We start from the raw sequence: 27901 nt of genomic DNA on the forward strand, positions 1-27901 counted from the left end.
GGCTAGGGTCAGTCTGTTATAACTGGAGTATTTCTCCTGTCTTATCTGGTGTCCTGTGTGAATGTAAGTACTCTGTCTGTGAGATAAGGAAGGAAGGCTCTCTATGCCTCTCTCTCTCTATGCCTCTCTCTCTCTCTCTATGCCTCAGGACTACCTGGCCTGATGACTCCTTTCTATGAGGTGCTGACCTGTTGCATTCTCTACAACCAATGTCATTATTATTATCTGACCCTGCTGGTCATCTATGAACATTTGAACATCTTGGCCATCTTCTGTTATAATCTGCACCCGGCACAGCCAGAAGAGGACTGGCCACCCCTCATAGCCTGGTTCCTCTCTAGGTTTCTTCCTAGGTTCCAGCCTTTCTAGAGAGTTTTTCCTAGCCACCGTGCTTCTACACCTGCATTGCTTGCTGTTTGGGGTTTTAGGCTGTGTTTCTGTACAGCACTGTGACATCAGCTGATTTAAGAAGGGCTTTATAAATACATTTGATTGATTGAGTTTGTAACTGGCTCACACACACACACACACACAACTCCATAATGTCAAATAAATAAAACATGAAATGCTGAGATGTCTTGAGTCAATAAGTATTCAACCCCTTTGTTATGACAAGCCTAAGTAAGTCACATAATACGTTGCAAGGACTCAGCGTGCAATAATAATGTTTAACATTATTTTTACCTCATCTCTGTACCCATACAATTATATGTAAGGTCCCTCAGTTGAGCAATGAATTTCAAACACAAAGACCAGGGAGGTTTTCCAATGCCTCGCAAAGAAGAGTACCTATTGGTAAAAGGACAAATGTTTTTAAGCAGACACTGAACATCCCTTTGAGCACGGTGAAGTTATTAAACTTTGGATGATGTATCAACATACCCAGTCACTGCAAAGATACAGCCTCCTTCCTAACCCATTTACCGGAGAGGAAGGAAACCGCTCAGGGAGGCCAATGGGGACTTGAAAACAGTTACAGAGTGATAGGAGAAAACTGAGGATGGATCAACAACATTGTAGTTACCCCACAATACTAACCTAATTGACAGAGTGAAAAGAAGGTAGCCTGTACAGAATACAAATATTCCAAAATATGCTTCCTGTTTGCAACAAGGCACTAAAGTAATAATTTTTAAAAATGTGGCAAAGCAATTCACTTTTTGTCATGACTACATGACAAAAGTTTGGTCGAGATCACAAGATAATCAAAAAAGTACCACTCGTCATCCATTAATTTGTTCAGATGCACGCTAACCACTTCATCAAGGAGCCCTGCAGCAGCGTCGGTATTTAAGCCCTGTCCAACGCTCGACATGCAGCACTGTCTCCCAAGACTACAGGCAATCGCATTGCAAGGAACAAGGCTAGTCTTGTGAGCCAGCTAGTTAGCTAGGTAGTCTTGTTAGCTAGCAACCTAGCTATACTGATTGTTAACTTGCATAACTGATACATGTATAATTAAGGGACACTTCATGTTTTGTGGATATTATTTACAGTGGGTGAGCTCCATTTCCGACAGGCTGAGCAGATTCAATTTCAGCCACAGTGAATTCTAGAATGTTGTCATTGATGAGAATGAATCTAAAAATCTATTGACATTCAGAATAGACTTTGTTTAGACATCTAGCCTGTATTGTAGTTGCATGACCAGAGACAAATCTTTAAAAAGGTACAGTATTTATTGATTTGGAGTGGTACAGTGTTGGTTTAAAGGATCCTTCCAACTAGACGTCAAGTGATAAAAATCCCAAGTTATCAATTAAAAGCTCATGGAAAGTCTGCACTTCTCATGTGAAAACGACAGTTTATTAAATATTCTACAGCTGTAATGTCATCAATCAAATCAAACTTTATTTATATAGCACTTTTCTTACAACAAATGCATTTCAAGATGTTCAAAGTCATGCATTGAACGGCATATAGCACTTAATAACATCCTTCCTGTTGGCAGGTCTCTATAGGTGACCAGGGGATTCTCTCAACATGTGAATTTGCCTCCATGGAGCTCATCAGTGTAGCCTATTTTGGAGGTTCACAATATCATCCATACGAATGTGGAATGCGAGTGGAGGAAGCCAACCGTATCCACAACCAGGTACAGTCAGTGGAGGAAGCCAACCGTATCCACAACCAGGTACAGTCAGTTGAGGACCTGTACCCGGCCGAAGACTCAGAGGAGGTTAAGGAACCGTCTCTGGGGCAGGTTCAGCAGAATGGCATTTCTCCTTGAACCTGAGCTAGAACTGCTACCCTCCCTGTCATTCCTATTTGTACCAGACATTGTTAATGGGGTATGCAGGTATCCTGACTGCCGTGGCGCTGTCAGTGGAGCAAGACGATGCTAAAAGGAGAGCAACAGTTGGGCGGCGCACCAACCCTCAACTGGCACACAACGAGGAGAGGGAGGTTGACGCACAGCAATGATGGAGACAGCACTTAGGATCAAGCGTGTTACTCCGTCACAGATTAAAAGGGTCTTTAGATCACAGTCGTTGGATGGAGTGTTGTCTGTAAAGTTGGGGTACAGAAAACAAAGAGGATTGGCATCAAGGCATTCAATATGGTTACAGGGATGTGCAGGATTTCATGGCTTTTGGTCACGGGGTCTGGGTGCCTCGCCGGTTGGTCTGGCGAGTGTCCCTATGGTGCCTAAGGGACCTTAACATTGAAGAGGCAGTGAAGTCGAAGGATTTCTTTATCAAGGGAGGGTCTTAACGCCTCCGTGAAGACCATCCTTACTGGCACCAAGGTCAGCTACACATCACTGGAAGGGACACCTGCTCCTTCATTGTCGTGGACAACCAAAGCCTCCATCACCGTCCCCATCCAGCGTGACAACCTTTTTTTACCTTTATTTAACCAGGCAAGTCAGTTAAGAACAAATTCTTATTTTCAATGACGGCCTAGGAACAGTGGGTTAACTGCCTGTTCAGGAACGACAGATTTGTACCTTGTCAGCTCGGGGGTTTGAACTTGCAACCTTCCGGTTACTAGTCCAACGCTCTAACCACTAGGCTACCCTGTTAGTTCCCGTTACTATATTCCACATAGTTCTCACACACACACCTCCCAGAATAGGTCATATAACATACACGTTTTGCTCAAAGCAGCCAACCAAAGTAATGTAGTTAAAGTAAGTTCAATCACAAAGGCTGGTCTGAAGTGCAGAATTTGAGAATTTATATCGGTGATGTGTAAACGATGTCTTACCCCCAGAATGAGAGAGAGTACATCACTTCCAGCAGATCACCTTGCTGAGGATGGCGTTGATCGGGCACTGCTTCTCGTGGGGTGAGTCTGGCGTTCCGCATGTCACGCCTCATGTCTAAAACATGGAGAAAAGGGGACAAAGTAAAAAGATAGATGCATCTACAAATTCAATGTTTTACACAATATTGTATATTTTTTAAATATGTTACTGAGCTGTCTGTCCACAGGCCCGATGTGCTGTGTTCCCCACAACTGGGCACTCTCGCTCGGATCACGTTGGCACAAGATGTCCATGCACCGGATGAGCCGAGGCATGCACTCCTGTTGGACTGGAAAACAAAAGGGTCAGTGGTATGTAGGGCCGTATCAGCATCTTTATCTGGACAAAGAACACATTGTCCAAGGTGGGGTTTGTGTTATGATAAACAATGTGACAAGTGTTCCCTCAACACCCAATCGTCGAATCAAACCAAACCAAACTTAATTTGTCACATGCACCAAATACAACAAGACCTTACCGTGAAATGCTTACTTAAAAGCCCTTAAACAACAGTGCAGTTCAAGAAGAGTTCCAAAAATATTTACCAAATAAACTGAAGTAAAAAATAATTAAAAGTAACACTATAACGAGGCTATATACAGGGGGTAGTGTGCGGGGGTACAGGTTAGAGGTAATTTGTACATGTACATTTGAAGTCATAAGTTTACATACACCTTAGCCAAATACATTTAAACTCAGTCAAATACATTTAAACGTTTTCACAATTCCTGACATTTAATCCTAACAAAAATTCCCTGTCTTAGGTCAGTCAGGATCACCACTTTATTTTAAGAATGTGAAATGTCAGAATAATAGTAGAGAGAATGACTTATTTCAACTTTTATTTCTTTCATCACATTCCCAGTGGGTCAGAAGTTTACATACACTCAATTAGTATTTGGTAGCATTGCTTTTAAATTGTTTAACTTGGGTCAAACATTTCGGGTAACCTTCCACAATAAATTGGGTGAATTTTGGCCCATTTCTCCTGACAGAGCAGGTGTAACTGAGTCAGGTTTGGAGGCCTCCTTGCTTGCACACGCTTTTTCAGTTCTGTCCACACGTTTTCTATAGGATTGAGGTCAGGGCTTTGGGATGACTCCAATACCTTGACTTTGTTGTCCTTAAGCCATTTTGCCACAACTTTGGAAGTATGCTTTGGGTCATTGTCCACCTTATATGAAGTAGTTCTAAATTACCCTATAGAAAAATTAATGGCGGAAAAACGATTGGAATCATGTCTGGGTTTTACCGCTAGGTTTTATGGGTATTACAACTCATACTGTGGTACTCAATACCGTAAGCTTATGTTAGAAACCAGATAAAATAGGCAACTGAATAAATCTAAAATACAAATTCAAATATGAAAGATATGTATTTTTCCCCATTCAGTTTCATACTCGTGACCCCCCAGAACACTGTGCTAGCGCACCCGGCATGTGATTGACAGTCCAATCAGAGGGCTGAGTGTGCGTTTCACTAGCCAATCTGTGAGTTTTTGATCATATGTGACGCCACCAGCGGCTACTTGGCGCGTTGAAAACAACTGGGAACTCAGAAAAAATATGAGGTCAAATCATGACGTCTTCAGGTTGTGAAGACCCGTTGGTTTGAACGCACTGAAGTCTGAGATGTTTTTCTTTTAATATTAAGCTAATATGACGATACATAGGCCTGTAGCCTAAACATTACAACAATATTATTAGGGGAATAAAATGGAAATGGACATTAATTATATTAGAATCGCTCTTCCTCTCTGATTTTACAAATATATATTCTAAACGATTCACTTTTGCAATACATTTATCTTGAAAAAAAGAGACTGCTGAATCTAAATGGTCCGCACCCACAGGTGGCGCTACAGAGATTTCACTGGTGTTTTATTTTGGAAAAACCCTCATTACCCAACATCCACCGCTAAACTTTCCTTCCGGTTTGTGCGCCATTAAAGAAAGCAGGTAAGAATTTGATGAAGAATTTATATAATCTAAAATCTTTACAAAATCTTTGACATCCTTCCTTTTTTACTAATATGAATAAAACCAACACAATGTATACTTATTGCTTAAAGGATGCTTCCAATATTGTCGTGATAAATATACGATTTTCACGGTAAACATCAACCTAAAGTTGCTGCGCTTACATGGCCTCTTTCCCTACACATGTGAATCACATGGGCTTGTTATTGCTGGAGCTTCGTAACGAGACTCTTTTTACAATGACTACAGATAATATGCATGTCCTTGACAAAAAAAAATCTGCTTTAATGCAAACCCTTATTTCTATCGTCAGTAGTAAGAGTAATTACCTAGTTGTCTACGTTTGCTAGCTAACATTGTTCACGGTTAGAGGCTAGCCAGCGTTGTGTCATAACCATTTTTGGCTACCTTGCTGAATCAATAGTCCTAACGTTAACACCTAAAGTAGTTTATTACATGACTGGAGTGTGGCTAGTTACATATACATTGCAGTTGACGACACTGCTATGCTTTATATTGGCCAGGTCGCAGTTGTAAATGAGAACTAGTCCAACTAGCCTACCTGGTTAAATAAAGGTGGGGGAAAAAATACAGGAAATCACCAGTAACGTTAGTTAGCTGGCTATCTTGTCAAGGCCACACCCGTAACAGTTGACATTAAAATAAAATTAAATGTTATTGGTCGCATACACACTTAACAATTATTGCTGGTGTAGCGAAATGCTTGTGTTCCTAGCGCCAACTGTGCCGTAATATCACTAACGGTACACACATTTTTAAAAGCAAAATAATGGAATTAAGAAATATTAGGATGAGCAATGCTTGGTCCTGTGTTTCACGAGCTGGGAATCCCCCCCTCCCTCCACAAGAAGCTGATTAAACAGCATGGTCATTAAACAGATGCCCCCTGTGCTGGGGACAATACAAGGCCACTCTAAAATGTGCAGTTTTGTCACACAACACAAGAGATGTCTCAAGTTGAGTTACCTTTCAATTGGCATGCTAACTGCAGGAATGTCCTGTTTTCTATCATAAGCCGCCTCCAATGTTATTTAAAGAATTTGGCAGGCCTAAGCTACAGACAACAAACAGAATTGCATTTTATCGATGGCAATTTGAATGCACAGAAATACTCATGACGAGATCCTTTTTTAAAAAAATACTTTTAAAAAAAAAATTTTTACAAATCAAATATTTAGGTATCTGACCAACAAATTAGGGCCTAGTGAATTTATTTCAATTGACTGATTTCCTCATAGGTCCTAACTCAGTACAATCATTGAAATTGTTGGGAACAGTGGGTTAACTGCCTTGTTCATGGGGCAGAACGACACATCTTTACATTGTCAGCTCAGGGATTTGATCTAGCAACCTTTCACTGGCCCAACGCTCTAACCACTAGGCTACCTGCCACCTCTGAGGTACAGGAATGATTAAACAGTTGGTTTCTGGCTAAGGGCAGGGTACCGGCTAGGGATGGCTATTTTAACAGCCCGATGGCCTTGAGATAGAAGCTGTTTTTCATTCTCTGTCCCAGCTTTGATGCACCCGTACTGACACTGTAATGTAAGTTAGTTGGTCAGCAACTAGCTAGCCAGTTAAAGTCTCATGCTTTGAATTACATGTAACTAAACTTATATATTTTCTCTCTTTCTCTACAGACATGGCTATCAGGTATCCTATGGCCGTGGGGCTTAGCAAAGGCCACCCCGTAACCAAGAATGTGACCGCACCCAAACACGCCCGTAGACGAGGGGTGAGTTAATCTGATAGAAACATGACAACCATTTCAGGTAGTGTGGTGTTGGTAGAGCCTAAGTCCTCCGGTAAAGGGTCTAGACTCTGGACACTTTGCCAAATGAGGTTGTTTTTTCTTGTCCTAGAATTGCTGGGTCAAGCCCCGCTCTGGCTCTGATTTTATAGTTTGGGTTCTATTCCCATAGCTGCCGCACCTGTAGTGATTGAAAGTGGTCAGGCTTTGCTCCCCGTTATCAGATTATAGGTCAACACTTTAACTTGAGCATAGGCTGTGATAGTGATCCAATAAACTGTTACAAAAGCAGGATAAGTTACAGTGCAGCTTGTTCAGTGCTGTTCTGTCGTTCCCCCTGCACACATCAACTAGTTTCCTACTATCCCTGTCTGTCTGCATCCCACGGCAGACAGGGACGCTTGGTCTCAGACACTTTTTAAAATAATATAAATAGTAGCTATCTGAATAAAAGCCTTTTCCCCCCTCATGGTTAACGATCTATATTTCCACAGTGACTGGTTGTTTGACAAAAACTGTTGCTGATTTTTTTATTTCAGCGTCTGACCAAGCACAGCAAGTTTGTGCGTGACATGATCCGTGAGGTATGCGGCTTCGCCCCTTACGAGAGGCGCGCCATGGAGTTGCTGAAGGTGTCCAAGGATAAGCGTGCCCTCAAGTTCATCAAGAAGAGGGTATGTAAACTCCCCTGCTTACCAACCTGGCCGGGTGTATTGGTGGTGTTGGCAACATGAAGGCATTGCCTCATGTCAGATGGTTTGTTTCTGAAGCTGCTTTCTTGTGTATCAACAACAGTGAACAAAACGAGGGCTTTTTTTTCTTTCTTTTCAAACGGAACAGATTTTGTAGCACCCACATAATGTTAAACGTTACCGCCTGTTGGGGGGGGGGGGGGGGGGGGGTGTCCTGCAGCGATGGACTGCTTGCATCATGGAGCATATATTGAAAGATTCATCAACTATTGGATTAGACCTGTAGTTTGTCCAATCAGTTAATTCTCAGAGACAAGTTGTGCATTATGCAACTGCTATCCCTATACATGTTGATTACTGAACTTGTCCCAGAGACATGCTTTAGTGTTGTCATCCTGAGTATGGTAGTTTACCTGCATCGTCGTGTGTGTTTGGTTTTTCCATTTTAATCTACCTTTTGTGTTTTCTTCCCAGATTGGCACTCACATCCGCGCCAAGAGAAAGAGGGAGGAGCTCAGCAATGTCCTGGCTGCCATGAGGAAGGCTGCTGCCAAGAAGGATTAAAGCTGTTCTTGCAAATAAATAAATGTATTTCAAAAAAAGTCAACTGTTTCATTGTTTCTCATTTTAGAATGATGGAAGTGGTACTGTACTTAACTCTGCAGAGGAGACCCATTTATACTTGATCAGAAATACGCGTTGTATTAGAATAGGTCCTGCAAACCTTGAGTACAGCTGTAAATATTCTGGAGAATTGACTACACTGGTTAGTGTACTTTACAGTATGCCATGAGCGGTCATCTGCATTTTTAGACATGCCAATGATGGGCCAGCCAATAGTCTTACCAGTAAGTAGCCTGTGTACTTGCTGTAGAAATAGGCAATAAATGGCAAAGGTGTCATGAAACCATTGATCAAGTGGGAATAAACGTAAAGTTATAATATGCAAGATTTATCAGCGGTTACATTAAATGCAAAATTTGGTCAAAAATAGTCAAGGCTGTGTAGCGGTGACATGACCCATCTGATTGGGGAATTTGTACTGGGGGGGGGGGTTAAGGGTTGAACATCAGTAAATAGAAATGCAACTTAGATCTCAAATGTCCCTCTAATACATATGTTCTACATCATACATTTCTATCTAAAGTTCCGCTCTCATGACACAGCTGTCAGACCGGGGGCTTTTAACAACAGGTGAGCATGTACAACCAAATAAAAAACAATGCTGATCAGAAATATCTGCTTTCATAGTTCGGTATGTCTGACCTAACTCGTTGTTATCCATCTGGGTTGGGGTGATTTCCATTTTAATTCCAGTCAATTCTTAAAGTAAAACAAATTACAATTCAACATTTTCCACATTGAAGAGAATTGGAATTTCATTGTTCTTCCTGAATCGTCTCCAACACTGGTAGCAGCTCAGGTGCCAGTTTCATAGAGTCATAATTCAGTGTTCATTGTTGTGGAAAGACTATGGGGTACATCTTGCTGTAATGATCCACGAAGTGAACCTCCAGGCCCTCTGTGATGAACTCTGGCAGGTCAGAGAAGTCCTTCTTGTTCTCTGCTGGTAAGATCATGCAGGTCACTCCTGCACGCTTTGCCTGGAGATAAGGGAGGAATGTTCAAGATTCATTATGTCACTGGTACTAAAACTACACAAATATAAAACGTGACATTTAATGTGTTGGTCCGATGTTTCACGAGCTGAAATAAAATATCCCAGAAATGTTCCATATCCATAAAAAGCTTCCCACATTTTTTTTTACATCCCTGTTAGAGAGCATTTCTCCTTTGCCAAGATAATCCACCTACCTGACAGGTGTGGCATATCAAGAGGCATGATCATTACACAGGTGCACCTTGTGCTGGGGACAATAAAAGGCCACTCTACAATGTAGAGTTTTGTCACACAACACAATGCCACAGATGTCTTGTGGGAAGGAAGTTTTGAAGGAGCATGCAATTGACATGCCAACTGCAGGAATGTCCACCAGAGCTGTTGTGAGAGAATTGAATGTTCATTTCTCTAACATAAGCCGCCTCTAACATAATTTTAGAGAATTTGGCAGTACATCTAACTGACCTCACAACAACAGACCATGTGAAGCCACGCCAACCCAGGACCTCCACATCTGGCTTCTTAACCTGCAGGATCTTAGACCAGCCAACTGGACAGCGGATGAAACTGAGGAGTATTTCTTTATGTAATTAAGCACTTTTGGTGGGTAAAAACGTATTCTGATTGGCTGGACCTGGCTCCCCAGTGGGTGGGCCTATACCCAGCCATGGCTACGCCCCTGCCCAGTCGTGTGAAATCCATAGATTATAGCCCAATTAAATTTATTTAAATTGACAGGATTTCCTTATATGTTCAGTAAAATAAAATAAAAGTTCAGATAAGTTTCAGAACATGAGCTCTCCCATACACAACCAGACGTACCCTGCCACCTCTAAAATTGAACCATAAATTAAACATGAATGTCATATGCAAAAACATATCGTTTGCATATCAGTCTTAACAGTAGCTTGTGTGCTTTCTGCAGGAATTAGCAATAAAATGACAAAGGTGTCTTCTGGCACCTCAGTACCTCCAGGCTCTGATCAGGCCCTACACCCAAACAAGGGCACTGCGTAAGTTTGCGTACAATTTGTAAGTCGCTCTGGATAAGAGCGTCTGCTAAATGACTTAAATGTAAATGTAATGTTCTGTATGTTTATTTATTTTACCTTTATTTAACTAGGCAAGTCAGTTAAGAACAAATTCTTACTTTCAATGGACGGCCTAGGAACAGTGGGTTAACTGCCTGTTCAGGGGCAGAACGACAGATTTGTACCATGTCAGCTCGGGGGTTTGAACTTGCAACCTTCCGGTTACTAGTCCAACACTAACGCTCTAACCACAAGGCTACCCTGCCGCCCCCTAATGTTATGAAACCATTGTTGATCAAGTGTCTCACAAGTTACGTTTTTTAATAGTAATACAATATGTAAAGTAACAGCCTACTTTAACTACATTTCGTTCTCTTTCTCATAATTTATTTTTATTTTTTAAAAGGTATCAAGTTGACCAATTATCCCATTAAGCTCCCAGGTAACTAAAACGGTGTTATTAAGAGTGACGTGACTCACAGCAATGGTCTTCTCCTTGATGCCTCCCACAGGCAGGATCTTTCCGGTCAGGGACACCTCTCCAGTCATGGCCACGTTCTCCCGCACTGGCGTGTTGGTGGCCAGGGACAGCAGGGCCGTGACGATGGTGCAGCCGGCACTGGGGCCATCCTTGGGAGTAGCACCCTGTCGATAACCACAGCAGCCGTACAGGGAGAGAGGAGGAGAAACTGTTTGTTTGGTACAACCAAGGTCCTGTTTCATAGAAAACTGTAATAGGGTGAGTGATTAAAGAGATCAGATTACAATGGTTGGTTGAAATGTGGACATCGATGGAAAAACACCAAACTGCCAGTTTGTACGGAAGGGGTATAGTATACAAGACACACATTTATTTTTATTTTTAAATGCTGTCTGTGAGGACAGTGTCATGTCATCAACCTTTACCTCAGGGACATGCAAATGGAGGTGGGCGCCAGAGAAAAAGTCATTGTCCGGCTGTTGCTTCATGAGGAAGGTCCTGGCGAAGGTACTGGCGATCTTAGAGCTCTCCTTCATCACATCTCCCAGCTGCCCTGTGACCTCCAGGGACCCGTCCCTGGGGCCGTCCTTATCCTTACCCCCAGTGTCCCGCGGCCGTCTCAGGGCTGTCTCGATGAACAGCGTGGTGCCACCTGGAGAGGAGAGATGGACTTTAAAAACCCCTTAAGAGGCGATGTCCGCTAAATCTAATTAGCATAATAGAAAAATCCCCTGTCAAAAATCCATCTGTTTAGGCTAGAGATATCTGCATGGGCTGCATCTCAATCCACTGTATCTGCCGATGTTAGCTCTGTGTATCCACAGCGGCAGAACTACGGCGGTGTTTGTCAGACCAGGAGACACACAAAAAAATGTGATAAATCTTCAAAGTAGCCACCATTCGCCTTGACAGCTTTGCACACTCTTGGCATTCTCTCAACCAGCTTCATGAGGTAGTCACCTGGAATGCATTTCAATTAACATGTGTGCCTGGTTAAACGTTCATTTGTGGAATTTCTTTCCGTGTTAAATGTGTTAGAGCCAATCAGTTGTGTTGTGACATGGTAGGGGTGGTATACAGAAGATGGCCCTATTTGGTAAAAGACCAAGTCCATATTATGGCAAGAACAGCTCAAATAGGTAAAAGAAAAACAACAGCCCATCATTACTTTAAGACATGAAGTTCAGTCATTCCGGAAAATGTCAGGAATTTCTTATGTTTCTTCAAGTGCAGTTGCAAAAACAATCAAGCGCTGTGATGAAACTGGCTCTCATGAGGACCGCCAAAAGAAAGGAAGACCCAGAGTTACCTCTGCTGCATAAGATAAGTTCACCACAGTTAACTCCACCTCAGATTGCAGCCCAAATAAATGATAGAGTTCAAGTAACAGACACATCTCAACATCAACTGTTCAGAGGAGACTGCGTGAATCAGGCCCAAAGAAACCACTACTAAAAGACAACAATAAGAAGAGACTTGCTTGGGCCGAGCAATGGAAATTAGACTGGTGGAAACTGTCCTTTGGTCTGATGAGTCCAAATTAGAGATTTTTGGTTCCAACCGCCGTGTTTGTGAGACACAGAGTAGGTGAACGGATGATCTCCGTAAGTGTGGTTCTCACTGTGAAGCATGGAGGAGGTGGTGTGATGGTGCTTTGCTGGTGACACGCTCTGTGATTTATTTAGAATTCAAGGCACCCTTAACCAGCATGGCTACCACAAAATTCTGCAGCGATACACCACCTAATCTGTTTTGCGCTTAGTGGGACTATCATTTGTTTTTCAACAGGATAATGACCCAACACACCTTCATGCTGTGTAAGGGCTATTTGACCATGAAGGAGAGTGATAGAGTGCTTCACCAGATGACCTGGCCGCCACAATTACCTGACCTCAACCCAAATGAGATGGTTTGAACTGCAGAGTGAAGGAAAAGCAGCCGACAAGTGCTCAGCATATGTGGGAACTCCTTCAAAACTGTTGGAAAAGCATTCCAGGTGAAGCTATTTGAGAGAATGCCAAGAGTGTGCAAAGCTGTCATCAAGGCAAAGGGTGGCTACTTTGAATAATTTCAAATCTAAAATACATTTTGATTTGTTTAACACTTTTTTTGGTTACTACATGATTCCATGTGTGTTATTTCATAGTTGTCTTCACTATTATTCTACAATGTTGAAAATAGTAAAAATAAAGCAAAACCCTTGAATGAGTAGGTGTCCCAACTTTTGACTAGTACTGTATATCTTTTAAAATAAAATTCTAAATCAAATAGCTAAATGATCCCCAGGCTTACATTCCAGAGGGTTAAGATCAGAGCGGTGTTTGTGTTGTTGTCGATGCATAATGCTGGTTGTAAAACACTTCCTCTCTTCTACGTCTCTAGGTCATTCTTACCCATGGCTGTCCATGCCAGGCCCATGACAACACCAGGCGGTGTGACATCATACATCCTATCCACAGTGAAGATGGGCTTGCCGACGTAATCCTGCAGGTTGTCAGGGGTAACCTGGACCGCAGTCTCCTCTCCACTCACGATACGGAACGCCACTTTCCGGAACACCTGGACACATAATCAAAAACATCAGCAACATCCTAAAGTCTAATTATTTCCTTTCATAGGGGAGAATACTAATTTCCACTTAAATCGAATGAATGAAAATGAGACTTCAAAAGTCAAGATTAACCCCATAGTGTATACAGTGCATTCTGAAAGTATTCAGACCCCTAACCTTTTCCATATTTTGTTACGTTACAGCCTTATTCTTAAATATTGTTTTTTTTTCCCCTCATCTACATACAATACCCCATAATGACAAAGTGAAAACAGGTTTTTAGAATTGTATGCAAATGTATATATAAAAAATATATATATAAAAAACATACATAAGTATTCAAACCCTTTACTCATTACTTTGTTGAAGCACCTTTGGCAGTGATATAGACTTGCCACTAATACATGCAGTCAGAAGGTGAAGTTTGGCCTAACCTTCTCCACTTGTTTCTGTAGGTTCCTGACTCCACTCTCTCTGCAGTACTGTCTGATGAGAAGGTTCAGAGCCTCTGGGGAGATGTTGGTCGTATCCTCAGTCAGTCCACATTGAGTACGCAACTGAGGTACCAGGTACTTCTGTTAGTTAGTGAGAGTGAGAGAAAGAGAGTGAGAGAAAGAGAGTGAGAGAAAGTGAGTGAGAGAGAGTTACAGTCAGATGGAGATACCTCCAATAGCTAGGTCATCCATCCATTTTACCAACAGAATTCAACTAAACTGGCTTGTTGTGATTAAAAAGTATAACTTTTCATTTAAAATGTTATCCTCCCATTTTCAGCTCTGTTGATAGTTTTGCGATAAATAGCAAATTTGCCCATACTGGTTTTATTGGTTAAATTGGCAGCCAAGCACCAATCATCGTGTCACCAGCATGATTATAGAGTCAAGCTCATCATCACCGTGCATTTTCACCACCCTATGACGTTCATCATAACTTGAAATCATCTGAAGTTAATAAGCTGTTCATGATTTTCCGGGACCGAGGGGGAGGAGCTCAGGACCTAGGGGGAGGAGCTCGGGACCTAGGGGGAGGAGCCCGGGACCTAGGGGGAGGAGCCCGGGACCTAGGGGGAGGAGCCCAGGATCTAGGGGGAGGAGCCCGGGACCAAGCATCGTCGCATGACTGCAGTTTACTTTGATCAAATATTGAGAAATAAAATAAATAAACGTTTCCAATGCCGTTGTCACATGATCTAATTTCATCGACCCAAAATATGATCCACCCGTCAAACATGTTGGTGGTTAAGGGATCAATATTTGGGTCAATGAAATAGATCATGTGACAAATGGCATTGGAAACGTTTTTAGGAAAGGTTACCAACAAATTGTTTCACAGGTACTTTACTCGCATAAAAATGTTTGGATGGAAGCATGTTTAATGAGCCAATGTTTGCCGTAAGATGGAGTGGGTGTTTTGTTAAATCATGTTTGTTGACTGTCCGATTGAATCTTGTGTGATGACACATTACCTCAGCAATGGCTAGTTTCTCCTGGGCCACGTATCCAGACACGTTGATCATCTCCATACGGTCTCTGAGGGGCTCTGGGATGGTGTCAGTCACATTGGCGGTGCAGATAAACAGAACCTGGAGAGAACAAGGACACAAACAGTTAGATTCAAGAACAGGACCTATTCATTATTAGTGCTGGGCTGTAAGAGTCTGGACACCTCGAATCCCTCCAGGGACAGGTCCAGCCTAACAGGTGTGTCCAGCCTAACAGGTGTGTCCAGCTTAACAGGTGTGTCCAGCCTAACAGGTGTGTCCACCTACCTTGGACAGGTCAACAGGCACATCCAGGTAGTGATCCAGGAAGTTGAAGTTCTGCTCCGGGTCCAGAAGCTCCAGCAGAGCTGAGGACGGGTCGCCTTGGTAACCACGACCTATCTTGTCAACCTGGAAGAAGAAGAAAAAAAAAGGCAGAACAGTCGATCACCGAGTTCACCGATAATACAAACAAAACGCATGAAACTACATTTCTGTCAGCCAAATAAGAGCTAGAGGAGCTAGAGGTGCTAGAGGAGCTAGAGGTGCTAGAGGAGCTAGAGGTGCTAGAGGAGCTAGAGGTGCTAGAGGAGCTAGAGGTGCTAGAGGAGCTAGAGGTGCTAGAGGAGCTAGAGGTGCTAGAGGAGCTAGAGATGCTAGAGGAGCTAGAGGTGCTAAAGGTGACTACATGTATTATTCACCTCGTCAATAAGGACCAGTGGGTTTTCTGTCTTTGTCTTCTTGAGGCATTGAATGATTTTTCCAGGCATGGCTCCCACATATGTTCTCCTGAAAACAAACACAAAAGTACAGTAAATAATTAGTTACTCTCAACGTTGGATTGTATAGAATTTGAATGCTGACAGAATTGATGTATTGAGCAATGAACAGCAGCTAATTAGTGCCTCATACCTGTGTCCTTTGATTTCAGCGACATCGGTCATTCCACCAACACTGAAGCGGAAATACTCTCGGTTGAGTGCTCTGGCGATGGAACGGGCGATACTGGTCTTCCCCACACCAGGAGGACCATAGAAACACAGGATCTTTCCCTGGGTCGAGCCTCTCAGCTGACTCACCGCAATAAACTCCTGCAGGAAGAAAGAGAGGAAGATTGGGTGAGGTCAAGAGGAAACTTTGTATTTACTTGAATAAAAAGGCACTAGTCGGCCAACAGATTGGATTTTTCACATCCACAAGTCCAACCGTCAACCACTAGTCGGATTGTAACCATGGTGATCCCACAGTACAATTCTCTCACCAGAATGCGTTTCTTGACATCGTCCATCCCATAATGGTCCTCCTCCAGCACCTCTTTGGCCCGTTTGAGTTCCAGGTTCTCCTCACTATTAGTTCCCCAGGGCATCGAGGTCAGCCAGTCCAGATAGTTCCTGGTCACGCTGCACACAGAACCAACAGTTTAATACAAGAGGCTTGTTCATTACGTACTTGTTCAATAGTTTCATTTGATTTAGTTTGTATAAAATAGGAGAGATGTAACAAAAGAAATATGCTCTTTCTGAGTGATAGTTCAAAGGTGAGGCAGATGCTGAGGTCAGTCCCTGATTCCCAAATCAACCCCTAGCCCCTACCTACATAGCACTTACATATAGATCTGTGAGGATTGGATAGGTTTAAGCAGTATGGTAAGAGCTTTATTTTGCCCTCTGATAGGCCAGGTGGAATTGTCACCTATATTGCTTACAGTAGACCTATCCAATCCACTCAGATCTCCACGTCCAGGGGGCAGGGATGGACTAGGGGTTGATTTGGGGATCAGGGACTGACTTGAACTCTGAGGAGTGGTTGTCCAGCAGGCCGAGTTTGTTTAGCTCCTCGTTGATGACGTCCATGATGTGTTGGGGCACGGTGCGCTCCTTCAGCCTCTCCCTGAACTTCTCCTCTATGGCATCCTTGTCCTCCTTCTCCAGGCCCAGCTCCTTCTTAATGATCTTCAGCTGCTCCTGGAGCAGGTACTTCCTGTGGGTCAACTTGATCTTCTCCTCCACCTGACAGAGAATAATACATCACAATCATTATATCAAATATATATTGTAAATGTTTGAATTTTCTGTGCTAGGAATGGGATTGGTGGCTGTCCGGACCATCTTCGCCATTCATTTAAGTTACTATTTTACTGTACAATGTGTCACTACATTTTTGCAAAGAGCTTGAGGTACTGGTGGTTTTGAAGAGATACTGTACATCTCAAAATAGTATAAAGAGGACAGCGTTACTTTACCTCCCTGCCGAGACGCTGCTGCAGCTTACTCAGCTCGTATTCTTTCTTCAGAAGTGATAAAGCCTTGTAGAGACGTTTGGGAATCTGAGGAGAGAGTGACAGTTATTGAAAAAAAAAAAAATATATATATATATATATTTTTTTTAAAGCACAAAGAATATGTTGACATTCTACTTATGGGTAATCTCTTATTTTTTTTAGCTTGAACATCCATGGAGAGAAAAAGGGATAAAAATAATAATAAATTGTAAAGAACTGATCATGTTTGTTAGTGAGGACAATCCCTGTCCACTTACATTGGTCTCTTCCAGTACGTCCTGCAGCTCGTGTGATTCGGCCCCTGTGAGAGCGGCTCCCATGTCACTCAGATAGATGGGGTTGTCCACTACTCTCTGCCCAGCCTGCATCATCTGAAGAACAGACTCTCTGCATGCACACACACACACACAGATGCATTCATAATTACCGCCATCTAGACATTGGAAGAGACATCACTTTCCTAGGTATTTTGAATGACAATTATGCATTTGTAAAGAAAGGATGTCATTACCTGTAAAGTGGATTAAGGGCGATGATGTCACGGATGGTCTTCACGATCTCTGCCGTCAGGGCCTTCAAACAAAGCAAATGCACTCTGTTATCAAGGCATCACGCTACAAAGCGTGGTTAAAGGGGAAATATGCAGTTGCTAAAGAACATTTTCCGACTTATAAATGAATTATATACAGTACCAGTCAAAAGTTTGGACACACCTACTCATTACAGGGTTTTTCTTTATTTTGACTATTTTCTACATTGTAGAATAATAGTGAAGACATCAAAACTATGAAATAACACATATGGAATCATGTAGTAACCAAAAGTATTATTCCAATCAAAATAATATTTGAGATTCTTCAAAGTAGCCACCCTTTGCCTTGATAACAGCTTTGCACACCCTTGACATTCTCTCAACCAGCTTCATGAGGTAGTCACCTGGAATGCATTTCAATTAACAGGTGTGCCTTGTTAATTTCTTTCCGGCCTTAATGCGTTTGAAGCAATCAGTTGTGTTGTGACAAGGTAGTGGTGGTATACAGAAGACGGTCTTTTACCAAATAGGACTAAATCCATATTTGAGCTGTTCTTGCCATAATAAGCAAAGAGAAATGACAGTCCATCATTACTTTAAGACATGTAGGTCAGTCATTCCGGAAAATGTCAAGAACTTTGTAAGTTTCTTGACGTGCAGTCGCAAAAACCATCAAACGATGAAACTGGCTCTCATGAGGACCGCCACAGGAAAATAAGACCCAGAGTTACCTCTGCTGCAGAGGATAAGTTCATTAGTTACCAGCGTCAGAAATTGCAGCCCAAATAAATGCTTCACAGAGTTCAAGTAACAGACATCACAACATCAACTGTTGAGAGAAGACTGCGAGAATCAGGCCTTCATGGTCAAATTGCTGCAAAGAAACCACTACTAAAGGACACCAATAAGGAGGAGACTTGCTTGGGCCAAGAAATACGAGCACATCCCCACAGCATGACACTGCCACCACCATGCTTCACCGTAGGGATGGTGCCAGGTTTCCTGCAGACATTACGTTTGACATTCAGGCCAAAGAGTTCAATCTTGGTTTTATCAGACCAGGGAATCTTGTTTCTTATGGTCTGAGAGTCTTTAGGTGCCTTTTGGCAAACTCCAAGTGGGCTGTCAGGTGCCTTTTTACTGAGGAGTGGCTTCCGTCTGACCACTCTACCATAAAGGCCTGATTGGTGGAGTTCTGCAGAGATGGTTGTCCTTCTGAAAGTTTCTCCCATCTCAACAGAGGAACTCTGAAGCTCTGTCAGAGTGACAATCAAATTCTTGGTCACATCCCTGACCAAGGCCCTTCTCCCCCGATTGCTCAGTTTGGCCGGGCAGCCAGCTCTAGGAAGAGTCTTGGTGGTTCCATACTTCTTCCATTTAAGAATGATGGAGGCCACTGTGTTCTTGGGACCTTCAATGCTGCAGAAAAGTTTTGGTACCCTTCCCCAGATCTGTGCCTTGACACAATCCTGTCTCGGAGCTCTACGGACAATTCCTTCGACCTCATGGCTTGGTTTTTGCTCTGACATCCACTGTCAACTGTGGGACCTTATATAGACAGGTGCATGCCTTTCAAATCACGTCCAATCAATTGAATTTACCACAGGTAGACTCCAATCAAGTTGTAGAACCATCTCAAGGATGATCAATGGAAACAGGATGCACATGAGCTCAATTTAAAGTCTCATAGCAAAGGGTCTGAATACTTATGTAAATAAGGTATCGGTTTTTAAATTTTGAACAAAGAAAAACCATCTACAAATCTGTTTTTGCTTTGTCATTATGGGGTATTGTGAATTGATTGATGAGAAAAAAAAGTATATTTAATACATTTTAGAATAAGACTAACGTAACCAAATGTGATAAAAGTTAAGTGGTCTGAGTATTTTCCGAAGGCACTGTAGAATCCAAATGCCTACCTTGACTTCCTCTGAGACCTCAAACTGTTGGTGCACCACGTTGTCTACCTCCACCATGAGGATATCAGAGGAGGGCAGCGGGAGCGCCTCTACTGTCACGTCTGCCTCCTGCACCTTCTCCTCCATTGTTTCGGCCAGGATCGCTGGCTCCTTGCGCTCTTTTCTCTTGGGCTTCCGGCGTGAGACATTGGGCTGGCTCCCTGGTTCAGTGACAGAGGCAGACTCAGAGGCAGCAGAGGCAGGCTCATCCGGCTCCACCTCCATCTGCTTGGTGATGCGGATTCTACCAGAGAGAAAAGAGTATTTCGTACAGTGCGTATGTTTCCAATGGACACTAACACATACTGTACAGATGAAATATCAAAAAGATAACATGCATAGTAAGTTATTTCTTCTTCTTCTTCACCCCTACCTTCTGTGGCCCATAACAATCATCCTCAGCTTGTCACCAAGGTCCTGCATCTCATGGATCTGTACAAAAGTTCCTGTGTTGTAGATGGCATCCAGACTCTCCACCACATCAGTCTCATTACTGAAGAACCCCAGAGAGAGACGAGAGAGAGAATGTCAACAGAGAGAATACAGTAGGATCTGTCTAAAGGGCAAGTACTAGATCCAGGATGATACCAGTATCGCGATACTCCTTAGTATTGTGGCAAGTGAGACAAAACAAAGTGGATTTAACTTCTTTAGGAAAACAGCCCTAATGTTGGAAATCATTATGTTGTCATCCAGAGTCACATGCATTTATTTTCCAAGCTATAGCACACAATATGTTACAGCAGGTTTTTAAAGAACCAAAGAGTTTGGTCTGCTTCATGTTATCATTTTTAACATGTAAAAAAATAAATAATATTGCTATAATGCTGTCATCACAGGTCATAGAGGTTACAGTTGAAGAAAGATGTCCCTTACGCATCATCTTTCTTCAGGAACACTCCAGCGTACGGTTGGGCAAGTCTGACTTTTCTCCTCAGAAGATCCATAAGCCCCTTGTTCTTCACCTACAAATGAAAACACACCACCCAATATGTGTAATGATTATCTTACTTGCACAACAACAAGATGTTAGAAAATGCAACTAAAGCATTAACAAAAACAAAAAGATTACCCTAAAAAAAAAGATGTTAGATCGAAAAGATCTACAGCAACGCTGACCACATACAGTACTAGCATTGAATATGATGCAATTCCATGTAAGACTTAGATTGGAGGCACTAAAATGTAAGACCCACTATGCATGAATCGCTCTGCCATTTCCTTGTTGCTAAAATTCTAATAGTTTGCCTAATTTCAGTTTGTTGCAAAACAAGCAAGTATAGTGTAGAGAATCATTGTACCATCTAAACAGCTGTGAGATCAATTTTATATAACCAAAAATATTTTATTTTCAGCTGTTTGAAGCTGGTGTAAAGCAAAAAAACAAACAATTAAAACAGGACTCATAGAAATATCATAGAACAGAGCTATCTTAGATTTGCTTTAAATGAGAATGACAGATTTATAACTCCCATTTCTATGTGCGTTTTGACAGGTCTCCTAAAAAGTTAAGTGTTGCAACTTTAAGTTGACACACTGGTAGAGAGACACTAGTCATTTAAAATAAGTGCATTTTCTAATTCTGAATATTGCATCATCCAGATGTGTCCTTGGGAGACCTCTGTGTCTAATGAGTCGGCGCTGCTTACCTCGATAATTTTGATAAACCTTGGGAAAACCGGGTTCCTACTGACGGCGATCAGTGGTACGTTGGGGAACACTTCAGGGACCAGCATGGGGGTGAGAGCTGTCATCTGGGGGGAGTTGTACGGTGTTCCTCCATCTCCCCCCGACTCGTCTCCCCCAGACCCGCTGCTCTCCGACCCATCTTCCCCCGAGAAGCCAGCGCCGCTGCCTCGGTTGCCAAACAATCTTATCTGGTTGTAGCTGGTCGAAGCCCCGCTGCCGAGAATCGCTATTTCCCCGGAATAAAAACCGGTGACCCTTGTCCATCGGTTGAGCTTCGCTAGCCTCCCGGCTCCTGTCATTGATGTAACAACGTTCCCAGAGCGGGCGTTGCATAATGTTTTCCTAAGCGTACCGTTTGTAGAATAAGATCTTTTGGCCACCATTCCAGTCCAGTTAGATGACTCGCTAACGAGAGATCGCACGGTCCCCGTTGTAAACATATTGGAGTAATTTCTCGACAAGATTGCACCGTTTTTAGAAGTCTGCTTGCAAGCACCCAGCATTATCATGTAAGTGGCCATGTTGAATCTCGGGCTTTCTACCGTCGTCACTAGTTACCACAGCCACAAAGTAACAAACCCCGCCCATTTCTAAAATGTATCGTCTTTAAATATGATTTTAAACCTAACCTTGACGTTAACCTTAACCACACTGCTATCCTTATTCCTAGCCTTAAATTACGTTTTTATGATATAGTACATTTTGTGGCTGTGCAATCAAGTGGAAACCGTTTCCTACGTCACATTTCCTTCTTCCGGCAGTGTTTTAAAAAAAAGTTTTATCTTTTGCAACAATAATAACAACATTACACATCAATACAGGGACATTCCTGTGAATACAATGAAAAATAAATGAAATAATAGTTATACAAATCTCCACCCCCTTTTACACAAGCTCCCTGACATGAGCGTCAACCATGTGTTTCTTCTTCGATGAAGTTTAACGACGGTTGGCATCCAATAAATGTTGCACTACCGCCACCTATTAGACTGGAGTACAACTCCCTTAAACTTTGCTTGAAAAAAAACAAATACCATACCATCTAACACTACATTCACACCAAAAATGATAATAATAAAAAATAACATCACCCTACTCCACTATTTAAATCTATTTAGCCCTACTTTAAGGCTCCTGTGTGGCGCAGTGTTCTAAGGCACAGCATCTCAGTGCTAGAGGTGCTACAGACCCTGGTTTGATTCCAGGCTGTATCACAACTGGCAATGATTGGGCGCCCCATAGGGCAGCACACAATTAGCCCAGTGTCGTTAGGGTTTGGCAGGGGAAGGCCATCATTGAAAATAAGAATTTGTTCTTAACTGACTCGCCAAGTTAAATAAAATAATATACTTCAGGCCAACAGCCTGAAAGGATGGGACACCACCACTTAGCACACCCTGTTGACGTCAAGTCCCACACACCCAAATACCTCTCTGCAGCTGCCACCACAAACTCAATATCCAGCGACTTACGTTCCATCCCTGCAGTATAGTTGATAACCATTGCTATAAATGCTAAAAATCCAATCTTACTGAAACATATATCACTTGTTGGTTTATCCCTCTGTACTGGTACAGATCTACTAGTCACACCACTCCTCTCAGGATCCCTCCCCCTTGACCCATCGTCCTCTACTTTCTTCACTGCCTCAGCATATGGCAACTTCCTCACTACTCTATATCTGGAAACCTAAACCTGCCTCTCTCGCACAGGACACTTCTGATCCCCATGGGCTCCCCGACAGTTTACCCATACCACTACTTTCCCCAATGCTACACATTCCTTTCTCATGCCCCTCTGCACACTTCCTACACACTGCTGCCACATGCCCATAAGCTTGGCACCTGTAACAACGTAATGTATTCGGCACAAAAGCTCACACAGGATAACTTATATATCCTAACATCGCTTTGTAGGACAAAGACACAACATCAAAACTCAAAAGAACAGACGACTCTTCTGTTTCACCACTCACGCCACCCTGTCCGCGTCGCACCAAACGGCGAGCATCACAAACACAGAGAATCTTCCCCTTCAGTTGGTCCTCCTTTTCCCTCCATTCCTCATCCGTATCATCCAAAGTATACTTCTCCTTATGATAATACTGCACTTCTCCTAACATACATCTTGTTCATGCCTTCTCAAGGGACGCCAATTTAACCGTCTGTCACAATCACAGTGCAATCAGCAGGAACCCCTCGGGATGTAGCGCTCAACAGTGTATCCCACTTGTAAAGCAGCTGCTTGGTCTTGATGTTCTTCTTTATCAATAGCTTAGCGCTATGCTTTTACATTTCAATACAAGTGCGCTCTTCCAACCACCATCCCACTCTATCTTTATGCTGGCTGGGAATACTCCATCCAATAAACTTAATTGACAGTCTTATTTTTAAATGATTTCTTTGAGATTTAATTGTTTCATAGACATCACTGTTTGCAAAGAGAAAAAGCATTACGCAAAGCATAATGTTATTGGAAACTTAATTGACAACAAAAAAAATGATGTTATGCAAAAAAAAATAGAAGGTTATAATGATGCACATATTTACAGGTCAAAGGGTGGAGCAAATAAAGGAAAAATAATGAAACCATTTAGTTATCGATTTGAACCAAGTTGTTGAGGCATATAATGTTCTCTCAATGTAAAATACTGGTTGTACAGTAGTGGGTATAGATGCTGTTCTAAGTGGACCAATCCTAATACCAGTTCCTGTACCTCAGTTTCATACAGTACAGTGCCTTCAGAAAGTATTCAGACCCCTTGACCTTATCCAACTTTTGTTTGTTTACAGCCTTATTCTACAATGTATTAAATTGTTCCCCCCGACCTCATCAATCTACACACAATACAACCATAATGACAAAGCAAAAACTGGTTCAGAATTTTCACATTTACAGTTGAAGTCGGAAGTTTACATACACTTAGGTTGGAGTCATTAAAACTCGTTTTTCAACCACTCCACACACTTCTTGTGAACAAACTATAGTTTTGGCAAGTCGGTTAGGACACTTACTTTGTGCATGACACAAGTCATTTTTCCATCAAATGTTTTCTGACAGATTATTTCACTTATTCACTGTACCACAATTCCAGTGGATCAGAAGTTTACATACACTAAGTTGACTGTGCCTTTAAACAGCTTGGAAAATTTCAGAAAATTATGTCATGGCTTTAAAAGCTTCTGATAGGTTAATTGACATAATTGGAGTCAATTGCAGGTGTACCTGTGGATGTATTTCAAGCCCTACCTTCAAACTCAGTGCCTTTTTCCTTGACATCACGGGAAAATCAAAAGAAATCAGCCAAGACCTCAGAAAGGAAATTGTAGACCTCCACAAGTCTGGTTCATCCTTGGGAGCAATTTCCAAACGCCTGAAGGACCACGTTCATCTGTACAAACAATAGTACGCAAGTATAAACACCATGGGACCACGCAGCCATCATACCACTCAGGAAGGAGACGAATTCTGTCTCCTAGAGATGAACGTACTTTGGTGCGAAAAGTACAAATCAATCCCAGAACAACAGCAATGGATCTTGTGAAGATGTTGGAGGAAACTGGAACAAATGTATCGATATCTACAGTAAAACGAGTCCTATATCGACATAACCTGAAAGGCTGCTCAGCAAGGAAGAAGCCACTGCTCCAAAACCGCCATAAAAAAGCCAGACTACAGTTTGCAACTGCACATGGGGACAAAGATGGTACTTTTTGGAGAAATGTCCTCTGGTCTGATGAAACAAAAATAGAACTGTTTGGCCATAATGACCATAGTTATGTTTGGAGGAAAAAGGGGGAGGCTTGCAAGTCGAAGAACACCATCCCAACCGTGAAGCACAGGGGTGGCAGGATCATGTTGTGGGGGTGCTTTGCTGCAGGAGGGACTGGTGCACTTCACAAAATAGATGGCATCATGAGGTCGGAAAATTATGTGGATATATTGAAGCAACATCTCAAGACATCAGTCAGGAAGTTAAAGCTTGGTCGCAAATGGGTATCCCAAATGGACAATGACCCCAAGCGTACTTCCAAAGTTGTGTCAAAATGGCTTAAGGACAACATTATCAAGGTATTGGAGTGGCCATCACAAAGCCCTGACCTCAATCCCATGGAAAATTTGTGGGCAGAACTGAAAAAGTGTGTGCGAGCAAGAAGGCCTACAAACCTGACTCAGTTACACCAGCTCTGCCAGGAGGAATGGACCAAAATTCACCCAACTTATTGTGGGAAGCTTGTAGAAGGCTACCCAAAACGTTTGACCCAAGTTAAACACTTTAAAGGCAATGCTACCAAATACTAATTGAGTGTATGTAAACTTCTGACCCACTGGGAATGTGATGAAAGAAATAAAAGCTGAAAGAAATAATTCCCTCTACTATTATTCTGATTTGTCACATTCTTAAAATAAAGTGGTGATCCTAACTGACCTAAGACAGGGAACTTTTTACTAGAATTAAATGTTAGGAATTGTGAAAAACTGTTTTTAAATGTATTTGGCTAAGGTGAATGTAAACTTCCAACTTCAACTGTACATACAGTAAGTATTCAGAACCTTTCCTCAGTACTTTGTTGAAGATCCTTTGGCAACGATTACAGCCTTAAGTCTTCTTGGGTATGACGCTACAAGCTTGGCACATCTGTATTTGGGGAGTTTCTCCCATTCTTCCCTGCAGATCCTCTCAAGCTCTGCCAGGTTGGATGAGGAGTGTTGCTTCACAGCTATTTTCAGGTCTCTCCAGAGATGTTTGATCAGGTTCAAGTCCAGGCTCTGGCTGAGCCACTCAAGGACAATGAGAGACTTGTCCTGAAGACACTCCTGCATTTTATTAAATTTATTTAACCTTTATTTAACTAGGCAAGTCAGTTCAGAACAAAATTCTTATTTACATTGACGTCCTACCAAAAAGGCCTCCTGTGCGGCCGGGGCCTGGGATTAAAAATTAAAATAAATAAAATAAAAATATAGGACAATACACACATCACGATAAGAGAGACAACACAACACAACACAACATAAAGAGAGACCCAAGACAACAACGTAGCATGGCAGCAACACATGACAATACAGCACGGAAGCAACACAACATGACAGCAACACAATATGGCAGCAGCACAACATGGTAGCAACACAATATGGCAGCAGCACAACATGGTAGGAGCACAATATGGCAGCAGCACAACATGGTAGCAACACAATATGGCAGCAGCACAACATGGTAGCAACACAATATGGCAGCAGCACAACATGGTAGCAACACAATATGGCAGCAGCACAACATGGTAGCAACACAATATGGCAGTAGCACAACATGGTAGGAGTACAAAATATGGTACAAGCATTATTGGGCACAGATATACCATATACAGCATAACGCTGCCACCACCGCCAGGCTTCACCGTAGGGATGGTGACAGGTTTCCTCCAGACGTGACGGTAGAGACAGCATGACGCTGCCATCTACACCATGACGCTGCCACCACCGCCAGGCTTCACCGTAGGGATGGTGACAGGTTTCCTCCAGACGTGACGGTAGAGACAGCATGATGCTGCCATATACACCATGACGCTGCCACCACCGCCAGGCTTCACCGTAGGGATGGTGACAGGTTTCCTCCAGACGTGACGGTAGAGACAGCATGACGCTGCCATCTACACCATGACGCTGCCACCACCGCCAGGCTTCACCGTAGGGATGGTGACAGGTTTCCTCCAGACGTGACGGTAGAGACAGCATGACGCTGCCATCTACACCATGACGCTGCCACCTTTCAATATTGGTTTCATCAGACCAGAGAATCTTGTTTCTCATGGTCTGAGAGACTTTGTCAATGAAGTACAAACATGCATAGGTTGGCCCAATACCCTTTCAAGTGACTTTTTACAATAATTTTGTTCCTCCATCTAATATCATTGTCTTTATTGTCTTGATGTATTCATTGATTGAAACAAAGATCCCTCAGTCATTTACTCAAATAAAGTCCATTTTTCTTCATGAATCACTGCCTTTCTTTTTTATTTATTTTATTTTTTTATTTCACCTTTATTTAACCAGGTAGGCTAGTTGAGAACAAGTTCTCATTTGCAACTGCGACCTGGCCAAGATAAAGCATAGCAGTGTGAACAGACAACACAGAGTTACACATGGAGTAAGCAATTAACAAGTCAATAACACACAAGGGGGTGCTTTACCACAAGGGGGTGCTATAATCCAGTTCAATGCAGGGCATCGAAATGTTATGATTATCCTTGCTGATGAAATTATTTTCTGCCCTGAAATCCAGCAGGGAATCACAACTCACATCATGTCAGTCAGAGCAACACGTGGTTTAGGGTGGTACAATTTGATATTGTCATGGTACATACAACACACCTTACAATGATATACAACACACCTTACAACGACATACAACACACCTTACAACGACATACAACACACCTTACAACGACATACAGGTAGCCTAGTGGTTAGAGCGTTGAGCCAGTAACCGAACATTTGCTAGATCGAATCCCTGAGCTTACAAGGTAAAAATATGTTGTTCTACCCCTGAACAAGGCAGTTAACCCACTGTTCCCCGGTGGGCGG

At 42.5% G+C, this 27901-nt stretch overlaps 2 protein-coding genes and 1 non-coding gene across 3 annotated transcripts; 2 read left to right on the top strand and 1 right to left on the bottom strand.

Moving 5' to 3' along the window:
- Positions 1-5102: 5102 nt before the first annotated feature.
- On the top strand, positions 5103-8299 carry LOC115108696 (large ribosomal subunit protein eL36). The gene is made up of 4 exons (XM_029633308.2): positions 5103-5208; positions 6891-6985; positions 7540-7674; positions 8167-8299. Exons 2-4 carry the CDS (start codon positions 6893-6895, stop codon positions 8254-8256), a joined length of 318 nt encoding a protein of 105 aa, XP_029489168.1. The 5' UTR covers positions 5103-5208; positions 6891-6892; the 3' UTR covers positions 8257-8299.
- Positions 7287-7415, top strand: LOC115108799 (small nucleolar RNA SNORA63). Its single transcript, XR_003860390.1, has one exon. It is a non-coding gene; the product is annotated as a small nucleolar RNA SNORA63 (small nucleolar RNA).
- A 307-nt stretch (positions 8300-8606) lies between the features above and the next one.
- Positions 8607-21870, bottom strand: lonp1 (lon peptidase 1, mitochondrial). Its single transcript, XM_029633307.2, has 18 exons — positions 21277-21870; positions 20504-20592; positions 20001-20120; positions 19589-19871; positions 17649-17710; positions 17395-17524; positions 17099-17182; positions 16645-16865; positions 16118-16256; positions 15769-15947; positions 15558-15645; positions 15145-15267; positions 14842-14958; positions 13811-13951; positions 13219-13384; positions 11251-11477; positions 10825-10989; positions 8607-9296 (listed from the first exon to the last, which is right to left on the bottom strand). The coding sequence occupies exons 1-18, from the start codon at positions 21835-21837 to the stop codon at positions 9147-9149; spliced, it is 3045 nt and encodes a 1014-aa protein (XP_029489167.2). The 5' UTR covers positions 21838-21870; the 3' UTR covers positions 8607-9146.
- Between the last annotated feature and the right edge of the window lie 6031 nt (positions 21871-27901).

Source organism: Oncorhynchus nerka, linkage group LG24 (assembly GCF_034236695.1).
Source record: "Oncorhynchus nerka isolate Pitt River linkage group LG24, Oner_Uvic_2.0, whole genome shotgun sequence".
NCBI lineage: Eukaryota > Metazoa > Chordata > Actinopteri > Salmoniformes > Salmonidae > Oncorhynchus > Oncorhynchus nerka.

Bases quoted from the DNA above. Each gene is read 5' to 3' on its own strand.
- LOC115108696 (XM_029633308.2), top strand. From the start codon at position 6,893: ATGGCTATCAGGTATCCTATGGCCGTGGGGCTTAGCAAAGGCCACCCC. The intron at 6,986-7,539 runs GTGAGTTAATCT...TTTTTATTTCAG, and splicing joins AACACGCCCGTAGACGAGGG to CGTCTGACCAAGCACAGCAA. The intron at 7,675-8,166 runs GTATGTAAACTC...TTTTCTTCCCAG, and splicing joins TCAAGTTCATCAAGAAGAGG to ATTGGCACTCACATCCGCGC.
- lonp1 (XM_029633307.2), bottom strand. From the start codon at position 21,837: ATGGCCACTTACATGATAATGCTGGGTGCTTGCAAGCAGACTTCTAAA. The intron at 14,959-15,144 runs GTAGGTGGACAC...TGTTCTCTCCAG, and splicing joins TGCCTGTTGACCTGTCCAAG to GTTCTGTTTATCTGCACCGC. The intron at 13,952-14,841 runs GTAATGTGTCAT...ACTAACTAACAG, and splicing joins AGAAACTAGCCATTGCTGAG to AAGTACCTGGTACCTCAGTT.